Source organism: Diadema antillarum, unplaced genomic scaffold, assembly GCF_040938485.1.
Source record: "Diadema antillarum isolate AM-2024a unplaced genomic scaffold, OU_Dant_1.0 scf00000167, whole genome shotgun sequence".
NCBI classification, from domain to species: Eukaryota; Metazoa; Echinodermata; class Echinoidea; order Diadematoida; family Diadematidae; genus Diadema; species Diadema antillarum.
The window spans coordinates 515,087-543,037 of record NW_027271056.1 but is presented as its reverse complement, the minus strand read 5'-3'; the positions used below and the strand labels follow the sequence as shown (position 1 = coordinate 543,037).

Below are 27,951 nucleotides of genomic sequence, written 5' to 3'. Positions count from 1 at the left end.
CTGAGTAATGTTGTGTGCAATCATGCCGTCCCCTCTACCAAGAGGCAAAACACTCTGTCGTTCGGATGTAGCACATAAGATGCAGGTCCCATGTGTGAGAGAGTCAATGCTTATTCACGTACTTCAGATCCAGCTCCATCTATCGCAAAGAACAGGGTGCATAAACCGGTGAAGTGGTCCAACCTCATATCTTATTCAACTGGACCTCATGGAAGACCAGCTAGTGCAGCTGAATATGGGCTATCCATCCATCCTCTCAGATGGAAAAAATGCAACAAGCAAATGAATATAGTTCTTGGCAAGGTAAAAAAAAAACGTTTCCTTCATTACGATAAGATCTTTATTCTGCACGTTCGCCGTTATTTGATTTGCTTTTCTGTGAATTATTATGCTCTGTTTTTTGGGTTTTTTTTTTTTTTGGTTTGTTGCAGCTTCTTGGAGTATAGCAATACTGTCACAACGGTGAGATGGGGACAGGAAAACCAAAGCGGAAAAGACAGTATCATCGCACACCTCCATCCATCGACATCCGGATCAAAGGTCAGTTGATATCCCCATCCCATCCCCTTTTCTCCTTATTTGAACTATCATGATTATGTTATTGGCACACCGTATCACAAAATCGTGATTATTGCTCACTTAACATTTCCGTGTGGAAAGGAAAGCTATATATGCATCAGCGTAAGCACCAACCAGCTACCCAAGGACAGAGGTGATTGCATGGAAAATTTTTCCCATTGTAAACAGAGAATCGTTTTTATTGCGGTGTACACGTTGAATATGGTTCAGGGCACTTTGTCCAAATAGTGTCGTCAAGAGGAAATTTATTTAACACTATCGCGATATATATATATATATATATATATATATATATATATATATATATATATATATATATAATTATATATATATATATCTCCTGTTCTCCGCTCACTCCATTGGCTACCGGTCCGTTCCCGTATTACTTTCAAGATCCTACTTCTGACGTACAAAATCATACGTAATCTTGCAACCACATATCTTCAAAACCTAGTCTCTCTTCGCTCCTCCTCTTCTGCCAGACCCCTCCGTTCATCTTCCTCTCTCCAATTACTTCATGGCCCACGAACAAAAACCCGTTATGGTGACCGATCCTTCTCTTCCATTGCCCCCACCCTTTAGAATAAACTCCCTCTTTATACTCAGAATGTCTCATCTATTGAATCATTTAGAATTCTTCTCAAAACTCACCTGTTTAATCAGTTGTAATTGTTTTTTTTTCCTAGAGGCGCACACAGTCATTTATTCATTATTGTATCACTGTATCATAATCATGATTTTTTTTTCTTCTTCTTTTATTACTGTTAATATGCTGGTTTTGTTAGTGTTATTGTGTTTTCTAGTCTTTTTGTATGAATAGCACCAGTGCGCTTAGAAACGCCAGTATGAAGCGCCATATAAATGAAATCATTATTATTATAATATATATATATATATATATATATATATATATATATATATATTGTTGTTGTTGTTGTAGTTGCTGTTGTTGTTGTTGTTGTTGTGGTGGTGGTGGTGGTGGCGGTGGTGGTTGTTGTTGAGTTTATAATCATTATAGTGCTTGTATTAACTATCGCAACTCCGAAGTCCTGATTGTTTGGCGTTTTCCGGGCCTCCTTTACATTATCAGTTTTTGGCTCCGTTCTACACACTGTAACGTTTTGTCAAGCGTAGATGGTAAACCTACCTTGGCTTTCGATGAGTCAGCGACATTAGCTGTTGTTGTTGTTGCTTTTGCGCCTCAAGTTTGATTAGTTTGTAGGATGTTGTTCGAACATGAACTTCTGTCCCTATAAAGAATGAAGAGGATTGTTTTGCCGAGAGGGAGTGTAGTTTTGCTGTCACTCTGGATCCTATTCACGATCTTATTTTCAGAGAGTGACAGCAAATACGAACAACCACAATTACTTTTTAAATTTCCCATGCGTCAGGTTCCTCAACCTTTATCAATCATAGACCACGCGAGTGTTCTGAACCCGTCCGACAGACATCCGCTATCCTCAAGGCATACGTAAATCTCCCCTCGTAGGACCCCGTAATATATCCGTTTTGCTAATTGCTTTCTGAGGATAACGATTGCCAAGGTTACTTGGAAAAGCACGCTCTGAGACGTAAGGTTCATTTACTGCAACTAATTGACAAATTGCCCTACATCGACGTGAATAAACACGGATCGTTCAGCGTTTTAGTATTACAGTAATAGCCAAGATAGTGATATGCGTATAATACTCGGTTTATCCATTTATTTTATTTATTTATTTATTCATTCATTCATACAAATTGCTCGCTTTTTATATTATCTCGCAGTGTTAGTCGATTCATTATTTTGTACAAAAACTGCTTTCCAAAGACGCCATGCTTGTTGTTTCACATGGGTTTATACGTCATGAAAATACATGGCCGGAACATTATCATGCATATGAATCACACAAATCAAGTTATATACAATTAGAATTAGAGAGTGAATGAAACAATATACATACAAGACTTAGTAAATCATGCACAGACAACATCAGAATATCAAATCAAGTAAAATTCTGAAGCTTAACGATATTTTTGTAAGAATTCGACACAGAGGGTGTATCTAGCGGCAATATAAATGGTTTCTTTTATATTCCTTTCTTGCACTTATGGGTACTTGGATGGGACACTTAAATCAATTGAATATCTCGTTATAATTTAAATAGCTTGTGGACTCGAACCAACGACCTCCTGATTGCTAGACAAGTGTCATATCCACTATAGTGATAGTTCTGATCCCTTACGTTTTAAATATTCTTTTGAACATATCTAAAACACCGTGTAAAATATCAAAACAACAAAAACAATTCAAGTAGTATTGCCTCTGAAAATATTTCGGAGCAGCTAATGTACATATTTTGAACACACAAGTAAAATGAAGATCACCGTGATAGAAACTTGTGTCCATCTTTCTACGAAATATCATTATGACATCATGTTATTACATTCAATTTGTGCACATTACCGTACGTCTGTTTAGCATGCTTAAAGAGAGGACCAAATAAAAGTCTTTCGGAAAAGAAAGAGTAAAAGTCTTAAAGCACAGCAGTGAAAATTTCATTAAATAGAGGTAAAAATTAGGGAAGTTATAAACTTGTGAAATTTCACCAATTTTCATTAAAAAAACTTTTCTTAAACAGTCAATATGAATAATGACATCGCCTAACAACTCGTCATATGGCGCGTTATACATTTTTACACTTGTTTAGTAGAAAAGTTTTCGTCATTATTTTGTACACGATTAATGAAAAACTGTGAGGTGATGACATCATCAGCTCACTTGTTTGCATACTCTGTTTTGCAAACTAAGATGTAGAAAATTTCATAACTTTCTTACAATTTTATTAAATTTTTATTTCATTTTCACCGTCGGTGCAGTGGTGATAAAATGGTACACTCTTTCTTTTTATACCAACTTTAAACTGGTCTGAGATTATGTCCTTTAATTCAGGATGAATACTTCCCACAGGATAGACCTAGAAAAACCTGACATGACAGCCTGGTCGATGAATTCATGTTGTGTGTGTGTGTGTGTGTGTGTGTGTGTGTGTGTGTGTGTGTGTGTGTGTGTTTGTTTAATATAAATAATAAGGTACATTAACTTCTATTGCGCAGCTATACGATTGCATACTCTCCTACCAATTAACCCTTTCTATACCAGTGATTTAAATGCGCACTAATTTGACACACATAGCCAGAAAATGAATGTGGCAGACAGAGGGTTAAGGAGCTTCTTGCTCCTGCGTTGCAAAAGAATTCTATGCATTAAGAGACTCCTGTCTGCGTGATTCTTTTTAACATCATCCCTTTTTTATACCCAATACAGCAAAGAAGAATATATGGGTATACATCCTGCTTTCTATTGTCCATTGTGAGGCGTATGCATCTCACAGGAATAGCTCAGTAAGGCCTTATAATTGGAGAGTGATGGGAAGCATTTACATCGGGATAATGAACTGAAAGCCTGTTATTCCATGTGCTTCGAAGGACTATAAATTATCTTAAGTCATCACAGTATATATCCGTTTGTACTTTAGGGATTTCCTGATGGTCTGAGCCAATTTAAGCTTGTATATCTTCGTAATCACATCAACCGACAGGTGGAATTAAGCTGACCAATGGATGCCGAAATGATAATTCAGCAGTGATATTTTGAATCTATTTACAAATCTCTGTGATGCACCAATGTTTTTCAGTAGCCTATACCAATTATTGCAATAATGTTGTACTAAGCAGGAACGTTCTTGCATCGTCTAACTGTCTGCGAACTAGTGCGTCAACAAAGCCCCTGCATTATCCGTGCTGACAATCTGACGCGACGAGCTTCCCTGAAAAGTCTTGTGCAGGCTGCAAGGATTCAGTTGAAATGAAAACCAGTAATCTCTCAGTCACTCTCTCATTCACGTTTTCGCGAAGTCTTTTAACATACCCTTTCAAATCTGGTGTACTCCAATATAAATTCTCTATGAATATTATATTTTCAAAGCAATATTTCTTTGTTTATGCAATATTTGTACTTAGTACCATATTGGATTACGATGCATTTTTCTCTTGCTTCTCGGGATTTGTGATCCGTTTCTCCCAAAGTTTTCTCCTCTTGTGTCTCGAGGTTTACTAAGTCATATACCTTACTTACTAAGTCATATAACTTATTTGCCATGTTTACCTTAGTTCCTCTTTCTCAACCCTTTCCTCAATTCTCACGGTCATAGGGAACTTGCGATGTATATTACAATGCTTTCAATTACTCAATTTTTCCGGTTGAATTACGTGTGAGTACTGATAGCAAGCATAATCTCGAAATAATATAATATAACAATATTATATTATATTATATTATATTATATTATATTATATTATATTATATTATATTATATCATATCATATTATATTATATTATATCATATTGTATTATATCATATCATAGCATATTATGTTATACTATATTATATTTGTCACTCCATATTATATCAAATCATATCACTTTATACTACATTGCATAATGTATTACTGTAGCAAACATCACATCTTCTTCTTTTTTTTCCAGAAACGACTCTCGTGAAGTAATTTTTGCAGTCTGGGCACATCTTTATCAGCAGATTTGTGACCCAAGCTCTTTACATCCACGATAGAGTGGGAAATTTATTGTTCGTTGCATTTGGATCTGTTAAAGTTAAACCCTAGATACGTTCCCAGGGATGAAGGTGGATTGTTCTGCATTAGATCCAAGTCATTTGTCTCACAGACAATAACGAAAGAAACTAAACTAAAACAAGAGGAAGAAGAAGAACGGAAACAGGGGAACAAAATGAAACAAAAATAAGAACAAGCTCTGCGCCTCTCTTGTGACATGAACGTCAAGACACCAAACACCACCCTCTGCCTGTAGAGGATTGTGTTACACGGACTCGCCCCTGTTACTCGTTTCTTCGAGGCTATCCATTAGCGAACGGCTGATCGCTAAGACCGCATCCAAACACATCGAGAGGCTTTTCTTACCCAAGCATCTCAAGCTTATCCACCGGGAATCATTACAGACATTGAGAGAGGTTGAAAAAAACAGGACGTGAAAGGATGTCTGGACAATGTATTAATCGTGCAAGGACAGACCTTCTTTATCTCCCTGGATAGGGCTTGTTCTCCGTTTTCAAAGATAGGAATCATTCAATTCATTTAAAAAAAAATAGTAAAAATATACCTTGAGGGAAACATAATGGAAGGATTATCAATCAGCGCTATATGAATGTACTAGAATATATGAATGTATATACATACATTGTATATATATGTAAACGTTCAGATGCTCAGCGGCCACTGTATGTATACACGTAATATCATTCGAATCATAATAATATATAATCATAATATCATATTGTGTGTTTGCATGTGTATAATGCGTGTGCTTTGCATCGATAGATACTTTGTTTATCGATTTTGGGCGCCACAACAATCTCATCTTATATTACTTTGACTGACATGCGTTAAGAGGTGAGAGCGCCCCCAATGTTTGTTTGTCTATCTTGACTCTAGCTGGTCAATAATTGTCACTATTTTGCCATGTGCTGTAGTTACAAGCGCGTGACAATTATCGTTATGTCGAGACTGGTATGGAGAATAGCGTGTCATCTAGGAACATAATACTGTATCAATGTTGATATAATGTGATATGATATACAAAATAATATAATATAATATAATACAATATAATATAATATAATGTAATACAATATAATATTATATAATACATTATAATATTACATAATATAAGATATACTGATAATGCAATGTTATACAAATGATGCACAGGATAGAGTGCGTTAGTTGTTTCGCCTCGTGCATGTTTCACAATTGTAAATACCCTCGAGTGCACTATACGCCTCCACTAACGCCACGAAATAATCCTGTGCATCATTTGTTTTATAAAATGGGTCGAAAATTCGAAAACTAACAGCATTTTCAGCGTTTTTCACGTACCTTTGTGGGTCAAGACGTCCGAGGATGTTCGTCCCAAACATTTACGCACGTCGCACTCGGAAATCCCGCACATTTAAGTACTGTGCGTATAAGCGTATACGTACGCCAAAATATGATTGTTGTGCACAAGAAAGGCCGGCTGGCAGCCCGAACGAGAAGTTGTTTACAGGATTGACAGCGCGTATGGTAGCGCGCGACGCACTTGTAACAACTGATTAAGTGCGCATACACTGCTAGTGTAAACATTGTGACGTCAGTGACTTTACGCTTTTTTGCAAGGCCGTGCATGATAGTAAAAATTAATGCACGCACACGTGACTCATTTCAGCGCTTCCAATTGGCTACATTCTTGAACCCATTTTATAAAACATAATATAACATATTATGGGAATATATTTAAATTCATAGCATTAAAGCGAATACCATGGCTAGGAAACTTACGAGTATATCCGCCATACCATGATCGACAGATTTGATGAAAAGGAAAGGGTTTTTTTTCGGTAAAGCTGCTTAATCATTTATTTTATCTCAGTGGCGGCATTCATCTAAAAAGTTGGGGGAGTGTCGTATTTAACCATGGCAGCTTAAGAGATTGGCAGAGACAGCACCCTTGCAATTAAAGGATGGTGGAATCACTTTTACGCGCCAGTGGGCTTCGAACTGTTTGATAAGATAAAAATCCTTTTAAAGCACGCTAGTGTTGAGCTAATCTTCGAGTGTGGGATGACGGTTTAATGAAATCTGTTGTTACCATCGGCAACCGTTCACTCCGCAGGATGTCAGTGGCATCGTAAGGCAATGGCTCGAAGAACGTTAATCACGCTTCGCGTGAAAGCGTGAACAAGCATACTAAACAACTTATTATCTCGTATATGGCACGCAAAATATTTAAGAATAAAACATATATTTCCGTGGAAAAATTGAAGAGAACAGCAAAATCAAAAAAAAAAAAAAATACCAGTGTTGCTTTCCTTTGCCGAGACGTCTGATAAATCATGAAACCCACACGAGTATGTTAAAAGTGTTTTGTGTTTTGAAATGAAATGAGTAGATGGTACTTTTGACATCTTTAACTTACAAGATATCGTCTTCATTGTTGGTGACAAAAGTCTGCCACATATGAAAGTTCATTGCTTATATATAGTGCATTCAATTTTGTATTTTGCAGTGCATGTAACAGGAGATTTACGCCTATCTCGTCACGTAGCCTCTCAAGATGTTATCGTGTCGATCTCCTCCACTCGCATGAATAGTGCTTTACTTGGCGCCTTTACCATCGGAGTGTATTGTGCATTATAGGATCATCACAGGCATAAGTAACAGGGATTTAATCATGTTTGAAGAATTCACTGTAATGGAAGACGGCAATAACGGAAAGCTAATTATTGTAGTCTGACTTCCAGGCGTTTGATATCATTTCTGCCTGGCACGTGTTGCTTATGGTTGACTCCATGATAACATATTTGACATGCCTGGTGAACTGCGATTTCTCTATCTCTAGTCCAGGTCCTGACCATTCTATTCGGTGCCTTCTCCTCAAGCGATTACTTATTCTAACAGGGGCGCAATCCCGTACTGTGTACTTTACCACTGATTCACTTTCCCGAAAGCTACGCTGTCTTTTGCTTCAGTCCGGATACACGTGATCTTTTTCTGCTTGCACCCGTGCATATTTGACCTGGTCCACAAGGTGGGAAGAATTGGTTCTCGGCCCATGAAGTCAGGCAATAGAATTATAGCCAGCCGTTTGACCTAAAATCAAATTATCAATGGGGCGTCCTGTAATCATCCTCGGCCATTCCTGATCACTGCCGGGCAGATGGGTTCATCCACTTTAAGGTTTCCAAGCAGCACCCCGTACGTATTTTCAGACAACATTTTAACGTTAGCTGTCTCAGGCAACTCTTTCAACTTTCAACTTTCAACTTTCAACTTTATTTTCACCTCCATCAAAATGAACAAAGAAATTATGTACATTTGCATATACACGGGATATTTGTGATACAGAACAAAATTTGAAAAGGTACATAAGAAAATTATGAAAATGAAAAGTAGATGCGATTACATCTTTGTTAAATACATAAAGCGTATAATGCAAGTCAACTAAGGATGAGGATGGAAGTGGAGGGTCCCACTAATAAGCAAAGCTTGTACGATATGGGACCCTCAGAAAATACACAAAACATCAATATAAAACACAATAAACGAACTGATGTCAACTGACATCAAAATGATTGGGAAGAGGAGAAAGAGAGAAAAGGAAAGAAAAAAAAGAGGAAAAAAGAGAGGAAAAAAAGGGAGAAAAAAAGAGGGAACTACAGCATGTGCCATCGTGGACGCAAGCAATCTAGATTTCATAATGTAAAATAAGTGATAAAATACAAGCTGGATTGAATGTAATGCAAAACATTTTTTATACGTAGTTATGTTGGTAAAAATGCAGGAGAAAAAGAAAAACACATCGTTATATTTAGAACACAGACAGGGACATACTTAGGACTTATGTAAAAAAGAATGATGACTTGACTGAGATGATAAAGGGAAACTAACTCTGTTGGATGTTGTAAAATTTCAATAAAAATGATTTTAATTTATTCGTGAAGGAATTCAGAGATTGAGCTGTTGTAATGTTACTGGGAAGTGAATTCCAGTACTTTGGCCCGTCGTAGATAAATGTGTTTTGAGCCAACAAAGTTCTCAGAAGTGGCAAATGGAAATCATTTGATCGCCGGAAATACATTTTGAAAGCGAAAAGCAGTAAGGGGGGGGGGGAGGGGAAAGAAAAATATTTAAAAAAATGCACATTGAAAGAATAGAGAGAACGAAGTAGGCCCCTATTTCAATACTACTCCCAACTTCGACAAAAATGCTTTGAGTCATTTTTGTAGGACTCTCCGATGAATCCTGTGCACAGAGTGGAGCCATAGTTATTTTGGTAGTCATGCATAGCCTTTCTGTATAAATCACATTACAAAGACAAATTGACGCCTTTCTTTTTCAAACTGCGATGGGTATCAGATTGTAGATAATAACATTATACAACTTAGTAGGTGGTATTCTCGTTGTGATGATCATAAAGCTAGTCATCTCTATCATCGGAATCATCACCATGTGTCCTAGCAACAACAAAATAATAATAATGATAATAACTTTTATGTGGACCTGCTGACATATTCATATCGACAATTATTAAGACGGCATCGAAGTCGAGGGCTATCAGCGATACTGTGTGTAGTATATTGGTTTTGGAGCACATGTTTTGACAAGAGAGGAATTGAAGTTTGTACATATCCTTCGGAATAAAACACAGCAGTATGAATTTGAATGCGATATGATAATTACTGGCTTGTCTCGTAAATTGTGAACAGAAACCAGAAAATACTATATAGCCACGAATTTAGGTTTACTACCTTGTTTTTGTTTGTTAGAACGTTATAAGAGCATTCTTTTGGGACAAACTTGACTTGTTTTTGTCGAGCCCACCGGACCCCGAGGTGTCTGTCCGTCCGTGTCGTCGGTCCGTAACGCTACAAAAACTTGACTTGCTCTCTACTGAGGACTTCAATTTCAATCAAACTTGAAGGGAAAAGTTGTTGTGAAAAGTTACACAGTTTACCAAACATGAAGGTCCTCTCAAGGTCAAAGGTCACAGGCAGAGGTCAATGACTTTAGAGCCCAATGTTAAGTTTTTACCGCGCGTTTCGATTATGGCTCATAACTAATTTTGATGTATATGTCTGTTTGTGACCAAACTTGGATGGTAGATGTCCCTTGGGAAGTTGAAGGTCACCTCAAGGTCAGAGGGCACAGGTAGGGGTCAACGAACTTTTGGGGCCCAATATCAAGTTTTTACGGCGCGTTTCAATTATGGCTCATAACTTTTGATCCATTTGTCCGTTTGTGACCAAACTTGAATGAAAGATGTCCTTTGGGGAGTTGAAGGTCACCACAAGGTAAAAGGTCACAGACAGGGGTCAACTTACTTTAAGGGACCAATGCTAAGTTTTTACGGCGCGTTTCAATTATGGCTCATAACTTTTGATCCATTTGTCCGTTTGTGACCAAACTTGGCTGGTAAATGTCCCTTCGGAAGTTGACGGTCACCACAAGGTCAAAAGTCATAGGCTGGGTCAATGAATTTCCGGGAGTTAGAAAAACATTAATTTCTTCTACGCGAATGGGCAAGACACATTTTGGCACTTCCCTTGTGTTTTGTTTGTTTCATTTTGTTTTTCGAACTGTTTGTAGTCCATCAGAGTGAATAATGGATACTAAAGTGTGTTCTTCGGATATCATACCATCTTGCTAACCTTATCTGGCCGTGTAACTTTCGTAATAAGAAACGAATCGTAATAAACATAAATAACAATATTATATAGACAATATAGGCACCTTTGATTAATTTCGCATTTGATATAATGGCAGGCAAATCATCAAATCAATAATCGATTTACAAGACCACCAGCCGTTTTTTCCCCTTGGCTCTTCACTGTTTTCTTATCTTGTCCTCTCATCTCCACTCTTCTCTTCTCTTCAACTCTCTTTTCTTCTCTTTCTTTCTTTTTTTCACTCTTCACTTTTGCTCCCTTTTCCTCCCCGATTCTTCTGTCTTTCTTCCTGCTTTGTACTCTCCTATCTATGTCCTGGCATTTGACCCTTATGTGGTTTTTCCTCTCACTTTATCTTCTCTCTCCGTTTTTCAATATGAATACCTCTAGACAAGTATTTTGTTTTGTTTTCTGTTTCATTGTGTATTCTGGCGGACGGTAACTTTTTCTCCGTGTTAGCACATGTCATGCGGATGACGCCAGCATGCACACCGTCAGCCTTCACTCAGCTTGAATAACGCCACTGGACCTAGCGAACTCGCTGCAAGTCACCACGATACTTGTTGCCCAATGTGTTTTGGTTCCGCTTGCGAGTGCGCAAGCAATTATCTTGTGGTGTGTGTGATGATGAAGATGATTGCAGCACGATTTCGTTCCTGTTTCCATAGAAACGTTGCATGATGTGTGTATAGCTGGTATAAAGACGTCCCTTGTGTTCAAAGGTGACGATGCACTCGACAGCGTATACTAACGTACGTCTGTAGCATATACAAACTGTCTGTGCAAACGATAAAGTGTAAAAGGAGACACAAATATTGCCATATGCCAAGAATGAAGTGACAACTATTACAGGCTATAGGCCCTACAAAATGCAGGAAAAACACAAGAAAACACACACATACGCACACACACACAAATAAAAAGACTCGGAAGAGATTGTTTACTCGTGCTCTTTGCCAATGAGATGTCCATGAAACACAATTATTCGAATGAAGTTCTTGTTTGCTTGAGGACGGCCGCGCACATAATTATTGCATCAGTTCATCCTCACGAACTGTCGTTACTGAAGTCTTATTTTTGGCATATCATCGTGACTTCAATCCAGACATCTATGACAATACAACGAGCATCGCACCGTGTATAAAGATAGAAGATGGGATATATTTAAGATGACCGAGCCTACATGTTTTGCATCCACAATTTTGTTCTTTATTCAGTCGACGTGATAAAGGCACGTCGTTAGAAATGAAGTACAAGAAGATAGCAAATCGAGACGGGAAGTATTGCCGATTTGTGTGCGATTTCATTAATACTTAAAGAAGAGGAAAACATGTATTCACATTTACATCTCTGTATCTCTAGCTTTCTGCTACGTTTTCGTCTTGACTTGTTATGAGTCGCTTGTGTCAATTTAGATTGTCAGCATGCGAGGCTTCAGCTTCTGGGTGATTAATCTAACCTTTTCCGCGCAAATGAGTCTATTATCTTTCTATTCTTGTACACGTATACTAATATTCAGAGTGTAAGTTTTTACGCAGAAAAAAAAATGTGGGACCAATCGTCAGTCCAAGACACAGATAACAATCGATTTGATAATAGGCCTTGAGTCTTTTTGACTTTATGAGATGTATAGAGTGTATTGATCTGCTTAGAAACGACAAACAACAAAACGAAACAAAAAACAAACAAACAATTATCGCTTTGCGAACAGTTGACTGCTTTTATCTCTATATAGCTCTTTGGTATAAATGTGAGGGTTTATCCATCTTATTTATTCATTGATTCTTTCTTGGCCACTGTCTGTAGTCAGAATAGTACTCGTATCCCTTTACGGTGTAAACACACACACACACATACACACACAGACACACACACATGCACACACATATATATTGTCTTCATTGTCGCAATTTTATATAAATGTATTACTGAGGATTTACGGATTATGGAGTTACTACTGATACTTACAGTTTTATTTTCGTTTTTTCAACAGGCCATTTAAATTTATCTGCCTCTACCATAGTGAACATAATTACTTATTTAACATATGATATTATACATTTTATTAATAGAAATAAATACAAAAGCAAAGTACATAAACCTTACCTTCATTTCATTGACTCTCCATGAGTAATTGTGCAGAGAAGAAGCTGTCAGTATGAGTTAGGGCCAATGCCCTATACGATCACGCCCTAAACTTCCGCATACATTGTATTCCAATGCTCGTGTTTTTGTGTAAAATGTCTATACTCTTGTCATGTCATTCTCCTTCACTATTCCAAGAAATTCCCTCACAAGGGAGATCAGCGCCCTCCAAGAATGAAAGAGATTGGAGTTTTGCTCACGTCATTGATTTTTTTTTCCGTCGTAAAGAACTGAACATCCCCTTCCAAAAGAAAACAAAAGCAAAATTAACAAACAAACAAACTACCCTATGTTTTTTTTTTCTAAGATGCATCGTCTGACAAAGACTCTCAGTCGACAGCACGCGCCAACGAAAACCACATATCACCATGGCAACTGGAGTGAGTCGGCGCCAGCAACACGCATTCATATATGAGTGTAGTGAACTTTTATTGAATAATTTTCTCAGGGGCTTTCTTGGTAGAGAAAAGCCACGTTGCCATCTAAATTTGTTTTGTTTCGTGCTATATTTAAGCTACATGTAATTACTTTGTTTTGGTTTGGATTCCGGGTATATGCTGTTGTGTTCACAAAGTTTCGGCTACGAATAGTTTACATCGCCAGTAGCTCACAAGCGATGATAAGAAAAATATGAAACACATCGTTATTTTCAACAGGTCGAGATACGCACTGCCGCGGATTCGCCTGCTATATTAGGGTTAAGTTGAACGCATTCAGCGCCTCGTCCATTTGCAGTTTTGTGTTTGAAATCGACTCACACCCGTTCCGTGAACCAATTAATAACACACAAATTAGGATTCTATCAAGTTTAATCTCTTCAGCCAAAAATTTTCACCTGGAGTTAAATAATCCGTTCTTGAAAGCAGTGAAATACATATTTCGCTTAAATACTATGTATATAAATGTCAATATCTAAATTTGTCTTTATGTCATATCCTTTGTATTTTGATGATTCATTGCAATTGTGTATCTCGTGTCATGTTTGAATTTAGTCGCAGTGACCTGTTATGCAAGAATCGAAGAAAGGGACTTTTTTGGTAATAGATTCTGGTACAGATCCAGATTTTTTCGTGTCAATGCGACTTACCATGCATCATATGCATTCATTATACTTTATTCAATAGACCACTGACGTCCATCGAATTGGTGTGGTGTGTAGGTGCTCAATAAGCAACTGTTAACACATGGTTGTATAATACTATGTCGATGATTTGAACAGATTGCTTCCTCGCACAACGTGTTGCACCATTTGCTTTTCCTGAAAGACTAAATCATTGCCATTACTGTATCATAACTCTGCCGTACTCTTTACTACTTTACTACTTGATCTATATTATAGTGTATTGCCGTTTTCACATATTTTCCTAATTTAACTAGGGGGTAGGTAATGATTATGATATCGACTGGCCTTGAGGGAGATACCAGATAAATATTGCCCGCACTGAGTTTGGGCAATATTTTCTGGTATCTCCCTCGAGGCCAGTCAATATTATATAAATATTGTATTCGGTGAAAGATGAGACGCTTTCGAAGCCGGGTTGAATAGAGCGTCTCATCTACCACCTTACGTGATTTTTTTATTTCATTTTTTTTTTTTTTTGATATGATAGCAGTCGTGACCATTCCCTATTCATATTATCATCTCATATGGACTTTCTTTGCTTTGCCTGTGTCTGTGCAGTAGTAATTATCTCCCCTACCATGCCTACTGCCTGCTATATGAGTAGGCTATATGAGTAGGTACAGTCGCTTTTCTCAATTAACTGTATTTCAGAGTCATCTATCCGCTTGGACCTTGGAAGTATTATTTGCCCGAGGGAATGTCTTGCATTGTATAAAATCATCGAAACGGTTCACAGAAAATTTGAATGAAAGTGGAAAAAAAGGAGAGGAAATGTAAGGAGATAATCTGATACAGTGTCCTACGGACATTTGCGCTTGCTTACAAAATATCATATACCCCGCACACACAAAATGTGTAAGGGAGTATAAGTACTGGATACAACCTGTACAATGCAGGGCGGGCGGTCAGATGGTCAGTCGGTTACTCGTTTTTTTTTTTCTTTTAAATAATCTTGTAAGTTTGTCAGTTATTAACTTGAAATTTAGCAAACATGAATTTCCACGGTAATTAAATGTAGATATGCTAAACACACGTCCGTGTTGGGCAATGCATTGCCATATTGCATTTTTAAAACCAAATATAGCAAATGTGACTCTAATCAGATGTCAGTGTTGAATGATGCATCGCCAGGGTAACACCGTTTTTTAAATGTAAAATGGCACAGAAATCTCGTAGATCGCATAACTTATTGTTTCATCAGAGATTGGCATAAGTTTCCATTGGGATATAGGCAAGTAAAAATTAGTTACCATACTTTCCACAGTAAGCAGTGTTTGGCTGGGGTATGAACCACAGTCAGTGATATCTCTGGTTTCCATCCCTAAAAACATTCTTCACGGTCGGTGAGTTTTTTACTGAATCAATGTCAAGAATATTGCCTTCCTTCACTTCACAGAGTGCCAAAGTTCATTATTCTCTGCAATATTTCGACGAGAGTCATAAAAATTTCATTCTGTCCTATTGTAAATGTAATATGAACATGATGAAAGATTAGGAGAACAATTTAGTTCTCGTCAGACCTTGACGACTCTATACTGAATCATTCGTAAAAAAATACCTGCTATCGGATATCTGAATAATCACTTTTTCACGAGCATTGTTGCTCTTCGTTTTATACTTCAAATTTCGAGTTCTGGTCCCATACAAACGGGAGAAGAGTGACCATCTCAAATACCAACAACATTTGGGACTGATAACAAAAATGTCCCATAATCATTTCAGTATAAATCCATAGTACTTTCTTTCCCTCTACTTAACCTTGGCAGCGTATTAATGAGAAACCAGCTATAGCTTAATTATAGGCTGGCCTGCCGCAACGTATTGGTATACTAGCTGTTCTAGGTCGTCGATACTGGCCTTGTCTTTGCTATTATTGGTGATGGATGATGAGTTACTGTCCATCTCGCTTATTCACTAGTGATGTCAAGTGTACAGACATTGTTTCAAAGCAAAGTCGTCAAGTTGACAAATCTTTCCTATCAAACATGAAATATAAAGAGGCGTAGGCCTATAGGGCGCCATCCTAATCATCGCTTTTGAACAGCCAGCCTATACATTTTCTAAATCATTTTTTTTTTGTGTGTGTGTGTGTGTGTGTTCACTCTTGTTTTTATTGTAGTATGGGAAGGCCTGAGGTTCCTTGGTCAAAATGCTGCAAGTGGTATGGCGACGTTGGTGGCATATGTCGTTGCAGTTATCGGTTACCTCGCTCGGTTCAATCCCGTCTCTTTGCTTGCCCGATGGCTCTTGGAGCATGCGACCAGGAAGCAACCCCGTCGTCTCCTGACATACCAGCACTACCACACGGTTACCTACCAACCGTCCCTTCTGGAGCGCCTCCGAAATACTTTCAAGACAGGTCGGTACCTTTTCACGTCTTGTTTTACTTAATTGTCACCACCTTTCCTTCCTGTTTCATCCTTCACTGGTTAGTGACCAACTTACAATCCCTTTCATAACAAGTTTCGTTCTTTTTTGTCTTTTATTGCTTCCTGGCCTTTGATCGGTCTTATATAGCGTGGTTCAGTCTTCGTATAGCTAAATAGAACTAAAAATAGCAACATAACAACAGGAAACATCAATTAACCTTCCAGCATACCACCCAATCCTACAGATAACCACAGAAACGTGATATGAAAAGAATAGGCCATACAATCTCCACAACACCCTGGTGAAATTCGAACCAACGCCCATGAATTGCGACGAATGATGTTATCGCAAGAACACGATAATGAATATTGTATGAAGGCTTTGGCTCTGACAAACTGGCCTCGAGGACATCTTTACCGTTGTGTGTTTCGGCGTTGTGTGCATTATGACATATTTGGTTGTTGTTGTTGTCCAAGCATTCCCAATATCCCACATTACCTCCTATTCTTTCTTCTCGCGGTTCCACCTTTATTTCCCCCTGTGGGGGAAAGTAATAATGCCAGATGTGTTTTTCATGAACACATTGTGACCCATGCTTTAAAAGCTTTGAAGGACCAACAAGTCGGTATGAGAAAAAAAAAACCCAGACTAAACCAAAAATTACAATAAATACATTAAAGACTGGGTTTATACAACCAAAATAACTATTTTCGTGACCGGTGAAGGATCTATACATTTATAACAATGAAATGAGTCAGAACCCAAGGGGTAGGATGAGATCGAGATTCAGTAAAAAAAAAAAAAATAGAGAGACTTGATTTCTCCTTCATCTAATCAGCTGACACAATGGTAAGGGGATGTTAAATAATAATGATGATGATGATGATGATGATGATAATAATAATAATAATAATAATAATAATGATAATAATAATGATACTAATAGTAATAATAAAATTATTATTATTATAATTATTATTATCACTATTATTATTATTAGCAGTAATAATATTATCACCATTATCATCATTATTATTGTTATTATCATTATTCTTACCATTATCATTATACAGTATTATGCGCCATATCCACTGTATAGAGGACTCAAGGTGCATAAATACAGAGCAAAAGTAAATTGTATTTTTCAGTGACTTTGGAGACAAGAGAACCAGAAGCAGATGATGCAACAGTCTGATGGGGGTGTTATACTTTGAGTTAGGGAAGTAAAGGTGAAGTGGTAACGGAAAAGGTTCATTCAAATTCACACTGACAACTGAAATGCATTGTGACGTTGCACTAAAAATCAAGTCTGTGTTGCATTTTCATGATACATCGAATGTTTTAATTTTTCAACGAGTAGGGGTGAAAAGCAATATTCGGGGTGCCGAGCTGGTTCTTTCTTCACACTTCATTATCATCTTTAGCTCCCTCGTGGAGACATTTATCATGACAATGTATGAAAATGTTTGATTCGTATTTCATTCATTATGGTCTGAATTGATCGAAGTATTGTCTGGGGCAAATTAATATTTTAATAGTTCCATTTTTCTCTCTTTTCTTTTTCTATAAAAACGACAACATTATCTTCAGATCAATCAATGAAATCTTTCCTATACGAAGAGTTACAATAATGCAAAACAAATAAAACAAAACAAAATAAAATCACCCTACGTCTACACGATTTTTTTTAATATTTAATTTTTTTTTCAGTTATAGCGATCTTCCAGACGCCATCATACATAGTACATGAAGCTGACTGAAATGTTATGTCCTGTTCTCCCTCCCCCCCCCCCAACCATTTTACAATGGTAAAACATACCAATGATGAGATGCGGCCGCAACAAATTGTACACAAGCACACAACTCGTTAAGTCTCAATCTTCAATAAATTTACGAACGTCCTTTTGGGTGTCCCTCTAATTATCAGCTGACCATTTCTTATCTAATCACTTAAATGACTGTTTATACCTCCACACATTGTTTTTTTTTTTAATCTTTCTCTCCCTCTCTCTGTGCAGATCGAACGACGAGGCGGGAGCTCCTCGACTGGCTCAAAGACAAGCTACCGGCGGGAGTGGGCGTCGAGGACTTCAAAGAGAGCTGGTCCAACGGGGTCACACTATGTGCCCTAATCGAGGCCGTGGTCCCTTCCACGTGTCCGAGATATGATCTACTCAAGCCAGAGAACAAGGTCAATAATTGCCGCCTGGGGATGACTCTGGTACGCAAGACCCTCGGTATAGCGGAGGTGAGTCCGGCACGATAATTTTGGTGTCAAAAACTGCAAGCTTTAAGCATTCGCAAGATTTACTTATTCAGGTCACTTTCTATGAATATGTGGATTTAATTGTGTCTCTCCATACTCTGTATGAAAAGACGCACACGCAAAGAACGCGCGCACACCCACAAGCGTACCCGACACACACACACACACACACATACATGCATAATGGCATTTTTTTCGATTTCAATTATTGCACATCATAAACACTCCGAGGAGTACAAGAAGATAATGTACTGGGAGAAGGAGATGGTAAAAATATTGTATATCAATTTCATTGATTACACTACAATACAGTTTCATGTCACTTCTTTGACATTCATTTTCATCAGTAGCTCGTCTTTTTCCGTAATTCTGTTTCCTTCAGCCAATGGATCCAGAAGTCATGGCGGATCCGTCACGCATCAAAGCAAGCACACTGCTGCAGTACGTGCTATCCATCAAGTACGCCAGCTCCGTTCCCCTGGAGACCCCTATCGACCGTATAAGCCCCTGGAGTCGGGAGGGGGCGTGGTCGCAGCGGCAGAGCGACGAGGTGGTCGACGAGGAGCGTAAGAAGCTGATGGAGGCAGATAAGGTGGGTCTTTACACTCAGAGTACCCTTCCCCTTCTCCAATGACATAAAAGAATCACGCAATCAATCACACAAAGAAAAGAAAACCTTGGCGTTATTTGAGAGAACAGTTTATATCCAGTAATGATGTGATTGTCTATTGAAACTTCAGATTATTGTCGCTTTTCAGGCATTCGTTGGAATTTATGTGAGCTCTTGATATCTGGCTCATTTTGTCATCTTATCACAAGTTGATTTAACGTCAAATGCCAACGTAACAATGATTTCCAGAAACCCTTACGAAATGAATTATGGACTATTATATTGAGAAGTAACCTAGTTGCACCATTTTCGCAATATGTATGTGTGCGTGTGTGAGTGTGTGTGTGTGTGTGTGTGTGTGTGTTATGTATTTCTGTACAAGCATTTCCTTATATACGTCCTAAGTAAATAAAAGTGCGCTCTAATCATGGAAAAACGAAATGATAAAAGTAGAAATGAAATTGAAATGACTTTCGCGCTCTTTTCATTGTTTTATCATTCTCCCCTTTTCATCCGTGTCTCCATCTTAATCTCTTACTGTCTCTTTCATCTGTCTCCTTCTGTACATCTCCACCCCATCACTCTCTCCTTCATTCCCTGTCTCTTCTGTTTTTCTCTCCCGCTCGTATTAGATTGACTGCACAGCAAGTGGTAGCGGACTTGTGATGGCCACAGTTGGGAAACGAGCAAAATTCAATGTCTACACTCCACGTTTCATCACAAAGAGCTTACACATCTATATCAAAGGTTAGCGCTTACTGAGTCATGTAGGAGTGTCATGGAACAGTGCATAATATACTCATCACTGTATGAGCTTCAATTTAGTTTCATTCAATTTCAATGAAATTTATTCGACTGTAACCCTGACGGTACCAAAACATTATAATCGTGCTTATTGAGTCTAAAACTATCTTACCGTGTAACGGCCAAGTTACTTGTAAGTTTATTTGGGGATGCGTAGAAAAAAATTACAGTCACTATTGTCTAAATTTGATTGTGCCGTGGGTGATTGGATAAGATCTACAGTAAAAACAAACCGGGTTATAACAACGAAGGGTGAAGACTGGAAGAATTTGAAATCTAACCAAGATTACCCTCACCGCTGGACGTCATGTTTTGATTCCTACACGCGCTATCTTGGCATGGCATCTGATGAAGGCGCGATAGTGGCACGCCCCCTTCGGCCAAAACCATTTCCATCTACGTCAGTGCGTCAGGGGAAGTTGAAAGGAAACAATTCCTTTTTTATTATCATTGTATTTCTTAACGGAGGGTATGACACGTTGCAATAACTAAACAACTTTGCCATGCTGGTGTACAGGCGTCGCACGTACGCAATTGTATATAATAAATACCAGATTCTATAATTACAAAAGAAAAGTGGGAAAATGCGGAAGTACGATCATGAAAATAATCATACCGACATTCTGCATTCTGTTTATCTACGCCATCATCATCACTTAAATTTCGACAAGTACCATTGAAAGCGATGAAAGATTTGGACAAAATGCTTCATCGTAGCTCTTTGAACTTCTGAAGTCACCGGCTTAAAACCAAGCAATAATGACTGTCATTATGGTACACACGAAGCACATAATAGTATAATGGAGAATAATTACGATGGTGCATATTATGACTCATTATGAACTGACTTTCCTGTTTATGTTCAGAGTCTTGATAATTCTATCTGAAAGATAACAGTTTATGAATACTGCACTGTTAAATAATTAGCCATTGACGTCAATATGCAAATCTATAGGAACACGGATGATTCTGGGTGCCGACTGTATATCTATTACTGGTGACCAAGAACAACACTTTATCAAACCAGGGAGGTTGTCTCACCTCCCTGATCAAACTGACGAATGACGCAGTAACATTTGGCGGTCGACCAATAGTGGAAATGTCAAGTAATATAGCCGAGATAGGTGTTGTCTTCTATTCTAGTCCGAGTTCCTCAGCTCTGAACGAGTTTCCCTTATCTCTGTTACACATCTAGGTCCCTGCGGTGAGAGTGTGCGGCGGAAAATCATCAACCACTTGCCGGGCGGCCGACCTCATCGCGACGATCCTGAGTCATCCAATCAAAGCGCTGCATCGGGGGTGGAGGACACAGCGGCCTCTTCGTCTTCGAATGTTTCCCCGGGAGGCGGAGTGATCCCGTGCGAGTACCAGTGCGTGCGGGAGGGTCACTACGAAGTCAGCTATGTGCCCCGGTCCTGCGGGAATCACGAGATCACGGTCACGTGGGGCGGTGAGCACGTGCGCAACAGCCCCTTCACTGCGCGAGCGTCACAAGCAGAGAGGCAGTATCCAGCAAGTGACCCGGCACACCCCTCCCGAATCGTGTGTTTCAGGGACGAGAAGAAAAGAACCGAGCTTATGGGTAGCCTCGACACAGAAGGCCAGGACGGACGAGAAGCTGGTCGCCCTCCGCCAATATCAAGCAGAGATTCCTCCTTGCACTCAGAGCCCGACACGCTCCCCAATCTGAAAGCCCGCGCTCGGCGGCGACAATCCTTCTGCCGCCAATCCCACGTCAACACTCTGCGTGAGTCCTACGAGAGCGGTGGAACTGCCTCGCCCTACGACAGCCGCTGCAGCAGCATGCTGATGAGCAGTACGGAGAGAAGCATGGACAGTGACGTCTTCTTCCCGTATGGGGTCGGGAGAGCGGCTTCCTTCATAAACTCGCGACATGGACCGCTACTGACAAGTACATCGTCATCCCGCAGTTCGATGAGTCACAGGAGTAGTTCCATCCTGGGAAGTGGAGGTGACAAGTCTGGTACAGTTCGGACCAGACGAAAGGTAAAAATTGTTTGTAGGATTACGATAATGGAACAGATTTTGTGAATACAATAAAAATATGCCAATAGGTCGCCGATGTGGCTCAGATGGTAACGGACCTGGTTGCAATCAATAAATTGCTCGATGTTCAAGGCCTAGTGAGTCAAGCTGTGCAGTGTTTGTAGTAGAGTAATACACTATACCTCAGGAAGCTGAAATGGAGGTCTTTAGTGTGAGATCATCACAACTAATGCGTGTTTAAGATACCACTTATACAAAGAAATAAAGAGGAAGTTACAATTCCGATAAAATATCACAAGTATCTGATTAACATCGATGCACTGCCTCTTGTTCCTATTTCTTTTTAGATGAACACCTACAAATTCCCTATCAATCTCAAAAGAATTAACCCATTCGTATACTTCACATGGAGAGGCAGGAAATATGTACATACGACTCTAGACAGAAGATATGATGTTGAAACGCTTTTGCCTTAAGTCACGTGGCTGGGTTCAGTCTTGAATGTTAAAAGTTGAAATGTACATAGACCCCGTTGCTTCGATGTTGCATTCAACGCAAAATTTGACATGCTTATATGATTCTGGGGCCGTTATATGCCTGTCTAAAACTTCGCAATTTGGCATCGAAATTCCAAGTAGAACAACAATGATAAACACTAAGTTGGAGAACTGTGCTTTTAAACGTCATTCAAAGAACCCAAAATAAACAATCGTTAATAAACAACCAATCATAATGATTCTTAACTGCAAATATGCATAATGACATTGAAGCTACAGCGTGTCTTTTTTTCCTTTAAGGAGCATTTCGATAAGGAAAAACAGTCTTTAAGACAATAAAGCAACAAATATTTTTCAATATATTTTGCTGTCACATATAAAAACAAAGGTACCCTGGATTCAGTCATATTCCGACTGCATATATCCCGTATCTACGTGTAATTGTTTCCACAATCTCATCATTTATCTCTCCCCTCTTCCCCATCTTTTTATCTCTCTATCAATCTGCGTTGACAACAGGTGATCAAGCGAACAATTCGTGGTGCAGGCGGTAAGGAGGAAATCCAATATCCAAGCAGCGCTGATATTTCGTCCATGTCCGGTATGTCCACCACAGGACTCTCGTTCATGGGTCTGTCCGGCATGTCGTCCATCTCAACGACCTATGATCAGGGTAGCCTTTACGGATCAATGTCTGTCTGTGACGACAGACTAAACCGAAGAATCAGCGCTTCCGCGTCTCCGTCTCCCTCCCCAATGGTGGTGAGGCCCGCATCTGGCAGGACCACTCCCGCCGGGGGTATCCACAGGTTTGCCGACCGCACTTCAAGGCAGTTGATGGATAAAGTGATGCACGAGCTCTCTAACCGAAAGGAGCTCGAAACTGTCGATCCGGAAGGGGTTAAATCTTCCAACAAGTCTGCGTTGGATCGTACAGGTATAAGACGCCTCAGAGACAGTGCAAGTTTGACATCGATGAAAAAGGACTCTTTTCAAAGTAAAAAATCAAACGAATCTACTCATATTGCTAAAGACGTTCCCACTATTGGTTCTTCAGATAGCAAACATAATTCGAGGGACACACAAAGCCCCACATTTCTCGACGTCGCGTCTGTTGAAGGGGATGGGAGCAGCAGGCAAATGGAACCTCAAACCACGATTGAGTTCGAGCCACAACTTAGTGTAGATGCTTCTAAAAGCGCTAAAGATGGAAATTCCAGCAGTGCCTTGACACCGTCCCCAGAAAAAGATCAGACAAGCGACGAATCAGGTTATTCTACTCTGGATGACAGTCTCAGGACATCACGGGCTGCTAACCAGGGTTTACAAGGAGATGGTAATGGAGGTAAACGAGAATTTCGCCCCGATGATCCCGGCAACGGTTTCGAGTTTCGAAAACAAGGCTTTAGACCCGTGAAGCCGGTGGAAAGTTACGAAGCAAAGGGGTCAATAGTGGCTAGCACCATAATGGAAGCCAATGAGTACCTTCACGCGCCCAAACCACAGAGGCATGCACCAAAGATGAGTGCACAGTCTCGTCGCCGGAAGGTGAACAAGCAAACCCAATGCACTGCTGACGACATCAAGAAGGAAACTGGATGGATAAGCAGACGCAGTGCCTTTACCAAGCAGAAACGCAGGGAACAAACGGAGGTGTCCTTCGATCGCTCCCCGCACAACAAAACAGCCTCTCCAGAAACCACGACAACTAGCCCTGCACTTTCTGTAAAGAGTAACGAATCCGAGCCGGTCGTCATTTCACGGAAGAGAGTTCCCGGAAAGACACCGTCGCTAGAAAAGTCACTCTCTGGAGGCAGTAGACAAACTGGCACCCAAAAGCGTGGATCTAAGTCAAAGTCAGTAGCGCGGCAAGCAACTTTTGATAGTGGTTTCTCGGATGAAAATGGACATATCTACAGTATTGCTAATCGCGATCCATCTCACGCGCTGCCACATTCAAGCAATGCTCCTGGCGCATTCCAAGCTAACCATCAGAGCGACGAAAAGACCAAATCTGGGTCCCAGGTCAACAAAGACTATACAGTTGGCAGGGCTATGGTAGATACATCAGAGTTAGATGATGTCTTCTTGAAGGAGGAATTTCCGAGTGTGACAAAGACTGACATACGACGAGTAGAAACCGAAACGAAATTCCTCGTCGGAGATCATCAAGAAGGTTTCCCCTTTAAAAGAAAACGAACAGAAAGTGCATCGGAGACGGCCAGAAAAATCATTCTCTCCGAAAAGCCTGACCTCAAAGTCGAACACTTACTCGACGATCGGGAGATTATTGCTGCGACTAACAGACGACCAAGCTTTTCCGCGATCAACTTCGACCTATCACATCTTCATCACGTGATTGGTTCGCACGAAATCGAGCAAAGTCCGGACAGGACTCCCTGCGTGAGTCAGGAGATTCGGAACGTTTTGTCAGTCGAGCAACAGCCTCTTGTGGCAAGTAATCCCCCGGCTGGTCAGCCCGAAAGGAGCGTTGAGTGGAACGAGAGACGAAACGATGTTGCCGATATACAAGACGAAGCTAAGCCTGCGAGTTCTACAGCTTCGAACCTCCAGGAAAGCAGTCAACCCTTACGAAATGAGGACATTCCCGTTAGCAAACTCCTGGCCAGCCTCGACAACGATCCCGACTTCACCATAAGAGAGTTCCTCAGCAAGTTCATGCCAGCCCTCAACGGGGACCTCATAATCAAGGATGGCGGCAGACTGCATCCCACTCTGGACGCCCTCGAGCAGGAGATGGAGGCTTCCTTGACCGACATCAAATCGAGCATTACCTCGAGGGTAGGAGCCGAGACGAACAGCAAGAAGAGTAGCCGCAGGCATACGCCTCGTCTCGGCACCCCCTTGAGCTCCGGCGGGCAGAGCTCTATAGAAAGCCACTTCTCTACAGTGAGGCCATCCTGCTGTCAGGCTATGGGGATAGGAATTCATGAAGGGATCGTGGGCGTCAAAAACAATTTCCAGGTAGGTCAACTGAAGTACCAACTGAACTGCCGCAACAAAGTACAATTTACATGAAAAAACAAACAAACGTGTCTTAAGTCTTCGCCAAATACAATTCACTCCCAGGGATAATTAGGGCCCTTCATTTGAATGTGCGTCTTTGTAAATACAATGTATATTATCATTGAAACCAATAATGATGTACGTTGAAAACTGTTTTGAATATAGCGCGACATTTTAGTCTCGGTCCAAGAAGTAAAGTTGTAGGGGCCTGATCAGCATGGGACGTGAAATAAGAAATTCACAACATACATTTGGGACACCATACTTTAGCATTAAACCACATGGATACTTTGGGAGTTGATGCCATCATCTTAGCTGATGTATCTGGTTTTTACTAATATCTTTGTTTTGTGAATTGTACATGTAAAACTTTAAAATTTCCTGATAATCTTATAAGCCTTACGGAACGGAATTCCACGCAACTTTATCTTTTTGTACGTCCGATTTTACTTTTTCGCATACATGTCAAGTTGTAAATTGTAGAGAATTGCATTTTAAAAACCATCAGATAATTTGTATATTTCACATGCACTTACAATTTTTGTAAGATTCTTTTTTTTTTTTAATCGCATCTTCCCCTTTCCCCGTTTGGATTTGACAGGTTGAGACGACCAACGCTGGAGAGGGCTCCCTGGGGGTATTCATTCGCGGACCGCGTCCGCACACTGTGTGCGAGACGAGCGTGACTTTCACCGGCGACGATCTGTACGAGGTGGTCTATGAAGTCAATCTGGCCGGATTCTACGTCATTTCCGTCAAGTGGAACGACAAGCACATTCCAGACAGTCCATTCATAGTGAACATCACTTTTTAGATACATGTACGCCACTCGTTTTCGAACGCTCCTCGTTACAGTTGCGACTCGCTCAGATAGTGACTGCTTTTTGGTACTCACCTTGAATTACCATTATCTAGACCCTAATATACTTGACGGAGCCACTTTAAGTATTGCAATTTTTCATCAGCTAAATTCAGTTTCACTTTAGCGTAGAACTTTGCCTCTTATACATTTATCATCTCTCATCAGTTCCATCACTTATTACCTCCTGACAATACTAGTAACTAGTTCTCTCAGAAACGCACGTGCAAGAGGGCACGGTAAGCTAGATTTGAAACTTTTACCTCAATAGTGTTATAGAGTACAGAGTAAAAAAAAATTATGTTGATAGCATTAATGCAGAACGTCATACACGTGCAACTACACATTGTATCCATGGAGTAGACATTAGTGGTATACGCAAAAGTATGCCGGAGTATTTGTGTGTGTGTGTGTGTGTGTGTGTGTGTGTGTGTGTGTAAAACTGTACCGACATATAAACACTACTGGGACTAAGAAAGGTTTTGTGTAGTTTGACGTAGTTTTCGTCAGTGTATGGCGAATTCCCTTTGACTCTAGTTCTATTTGTTGATATTCAGTCATCTGATCGCAAGAAATTAATGTCCCGGGTTAATGTCAAACGAAGACACGTGCGTATATTGCATCTTAATATTATACCAGCCGGCATCATTTTACCGTTGATACCTCAACGTAGGCCTGATATTTATCTTACGTCAAGATTAGTATTTCTACTTTGAAAAGATCAAGAAAATAACATACTGAAACGTGTTTGTTCAACTTAAAGCAACTGTTTATGTGCACTGTGTGCTTTACTATATTCCATAACGGGAGTTTATCTATATTGCTTGATTTTCACTAATTTCTAAACCTATAATTTGGTAAGTGCATAAAAAATTTCAAGTCTCATATATAGTTGCTATCATTATTGTTACTATAGCACCACATCCCTCACTTCATCGGGGATCCATCTTTTCATGCATAGTTCCTTTTCCAACACAGGCTTGGACAGTGCTTACAAAATATAATTATTGTATACTTCACATCAACCACACTGAGCTTTAAATATGAGTCCTAAGTCAAAGGGAGACTTTATCACAAATCAAGACACTCGTCTGAGAAACCATCAAAAAAAAAGTACAAATGAAAATACAGCGCAAAATCATATAGTTATCATTCATATCATGTCCATGAAAGTCATGGTCTATTGGCCTCAACATGTCATTGAATTTGGTGTATCGGTTACCAAAATGGCCGGTCATAAATCTCCTTGCAAAATTTATGTATTCACAGCCTCTGTCTGAAGATGTGTAGGGATATAAATGTTCTAGATCACTCTTCAACGGTGTCATGTTGACATTTAAAGTGTGTGTTTGTTTGTTGTTGTTGGTTTTTTTTTTTTTTT

General features: G+C 39.6%; 1 protein-coding gene across 1 annotated transcript; it reads left to right on the top strand.

Moving 5' to 3' along the window:
* Positions 1-467: 467 nt before the first annotated feature.
* LOC139722587 (uncharacterized) lies at positions 468-26,690 on the top strand. The gene is made up of 8 exons (XM_071633888.1): positions 468-540; positions 16,250-16,489; positions 18,519-18,748; positions 19,149-19,358; positions 20,009-20,123; positions 21,376-22,187; positions 23,204-25,669; positions 26,313-26,690. Exons 1-8 carry the CDS (start codon positions 468-470, stop codon positions 26,523-26,525), a joined length of 4,359 nt encoding a protein of 1,452 aa, XP_071489989.1. The 3' UTR covers positions 26,526-26,690.
* The last annotated feature ends 1,261 nt before the right edge of the window (positions 26,691-27,951 follow it).

Coding starts and splice junctions, on each gene's coding strand:
- LOC139722587 (XM_071633888.1), top strand. CDS start 468: ATGGGGACAGGAAAACCAAAGCGGAAAAGACAGTATCATCGCACACCT. Junction 16,490..18,518: donor CCGAAATACTTTCAAGACAG/GTCGGTACCTTT, acceptor CTCTCTGTGCAG/ATCGAACGACGAGGCGGGAG. Junction 19,359..20,008: donor AGCTGATGGAGGCAGATAAG/GTGGGTCTTTAC, acceptor CGCTCGTATTAG/ATTGACTGCACAGCAAGTGG.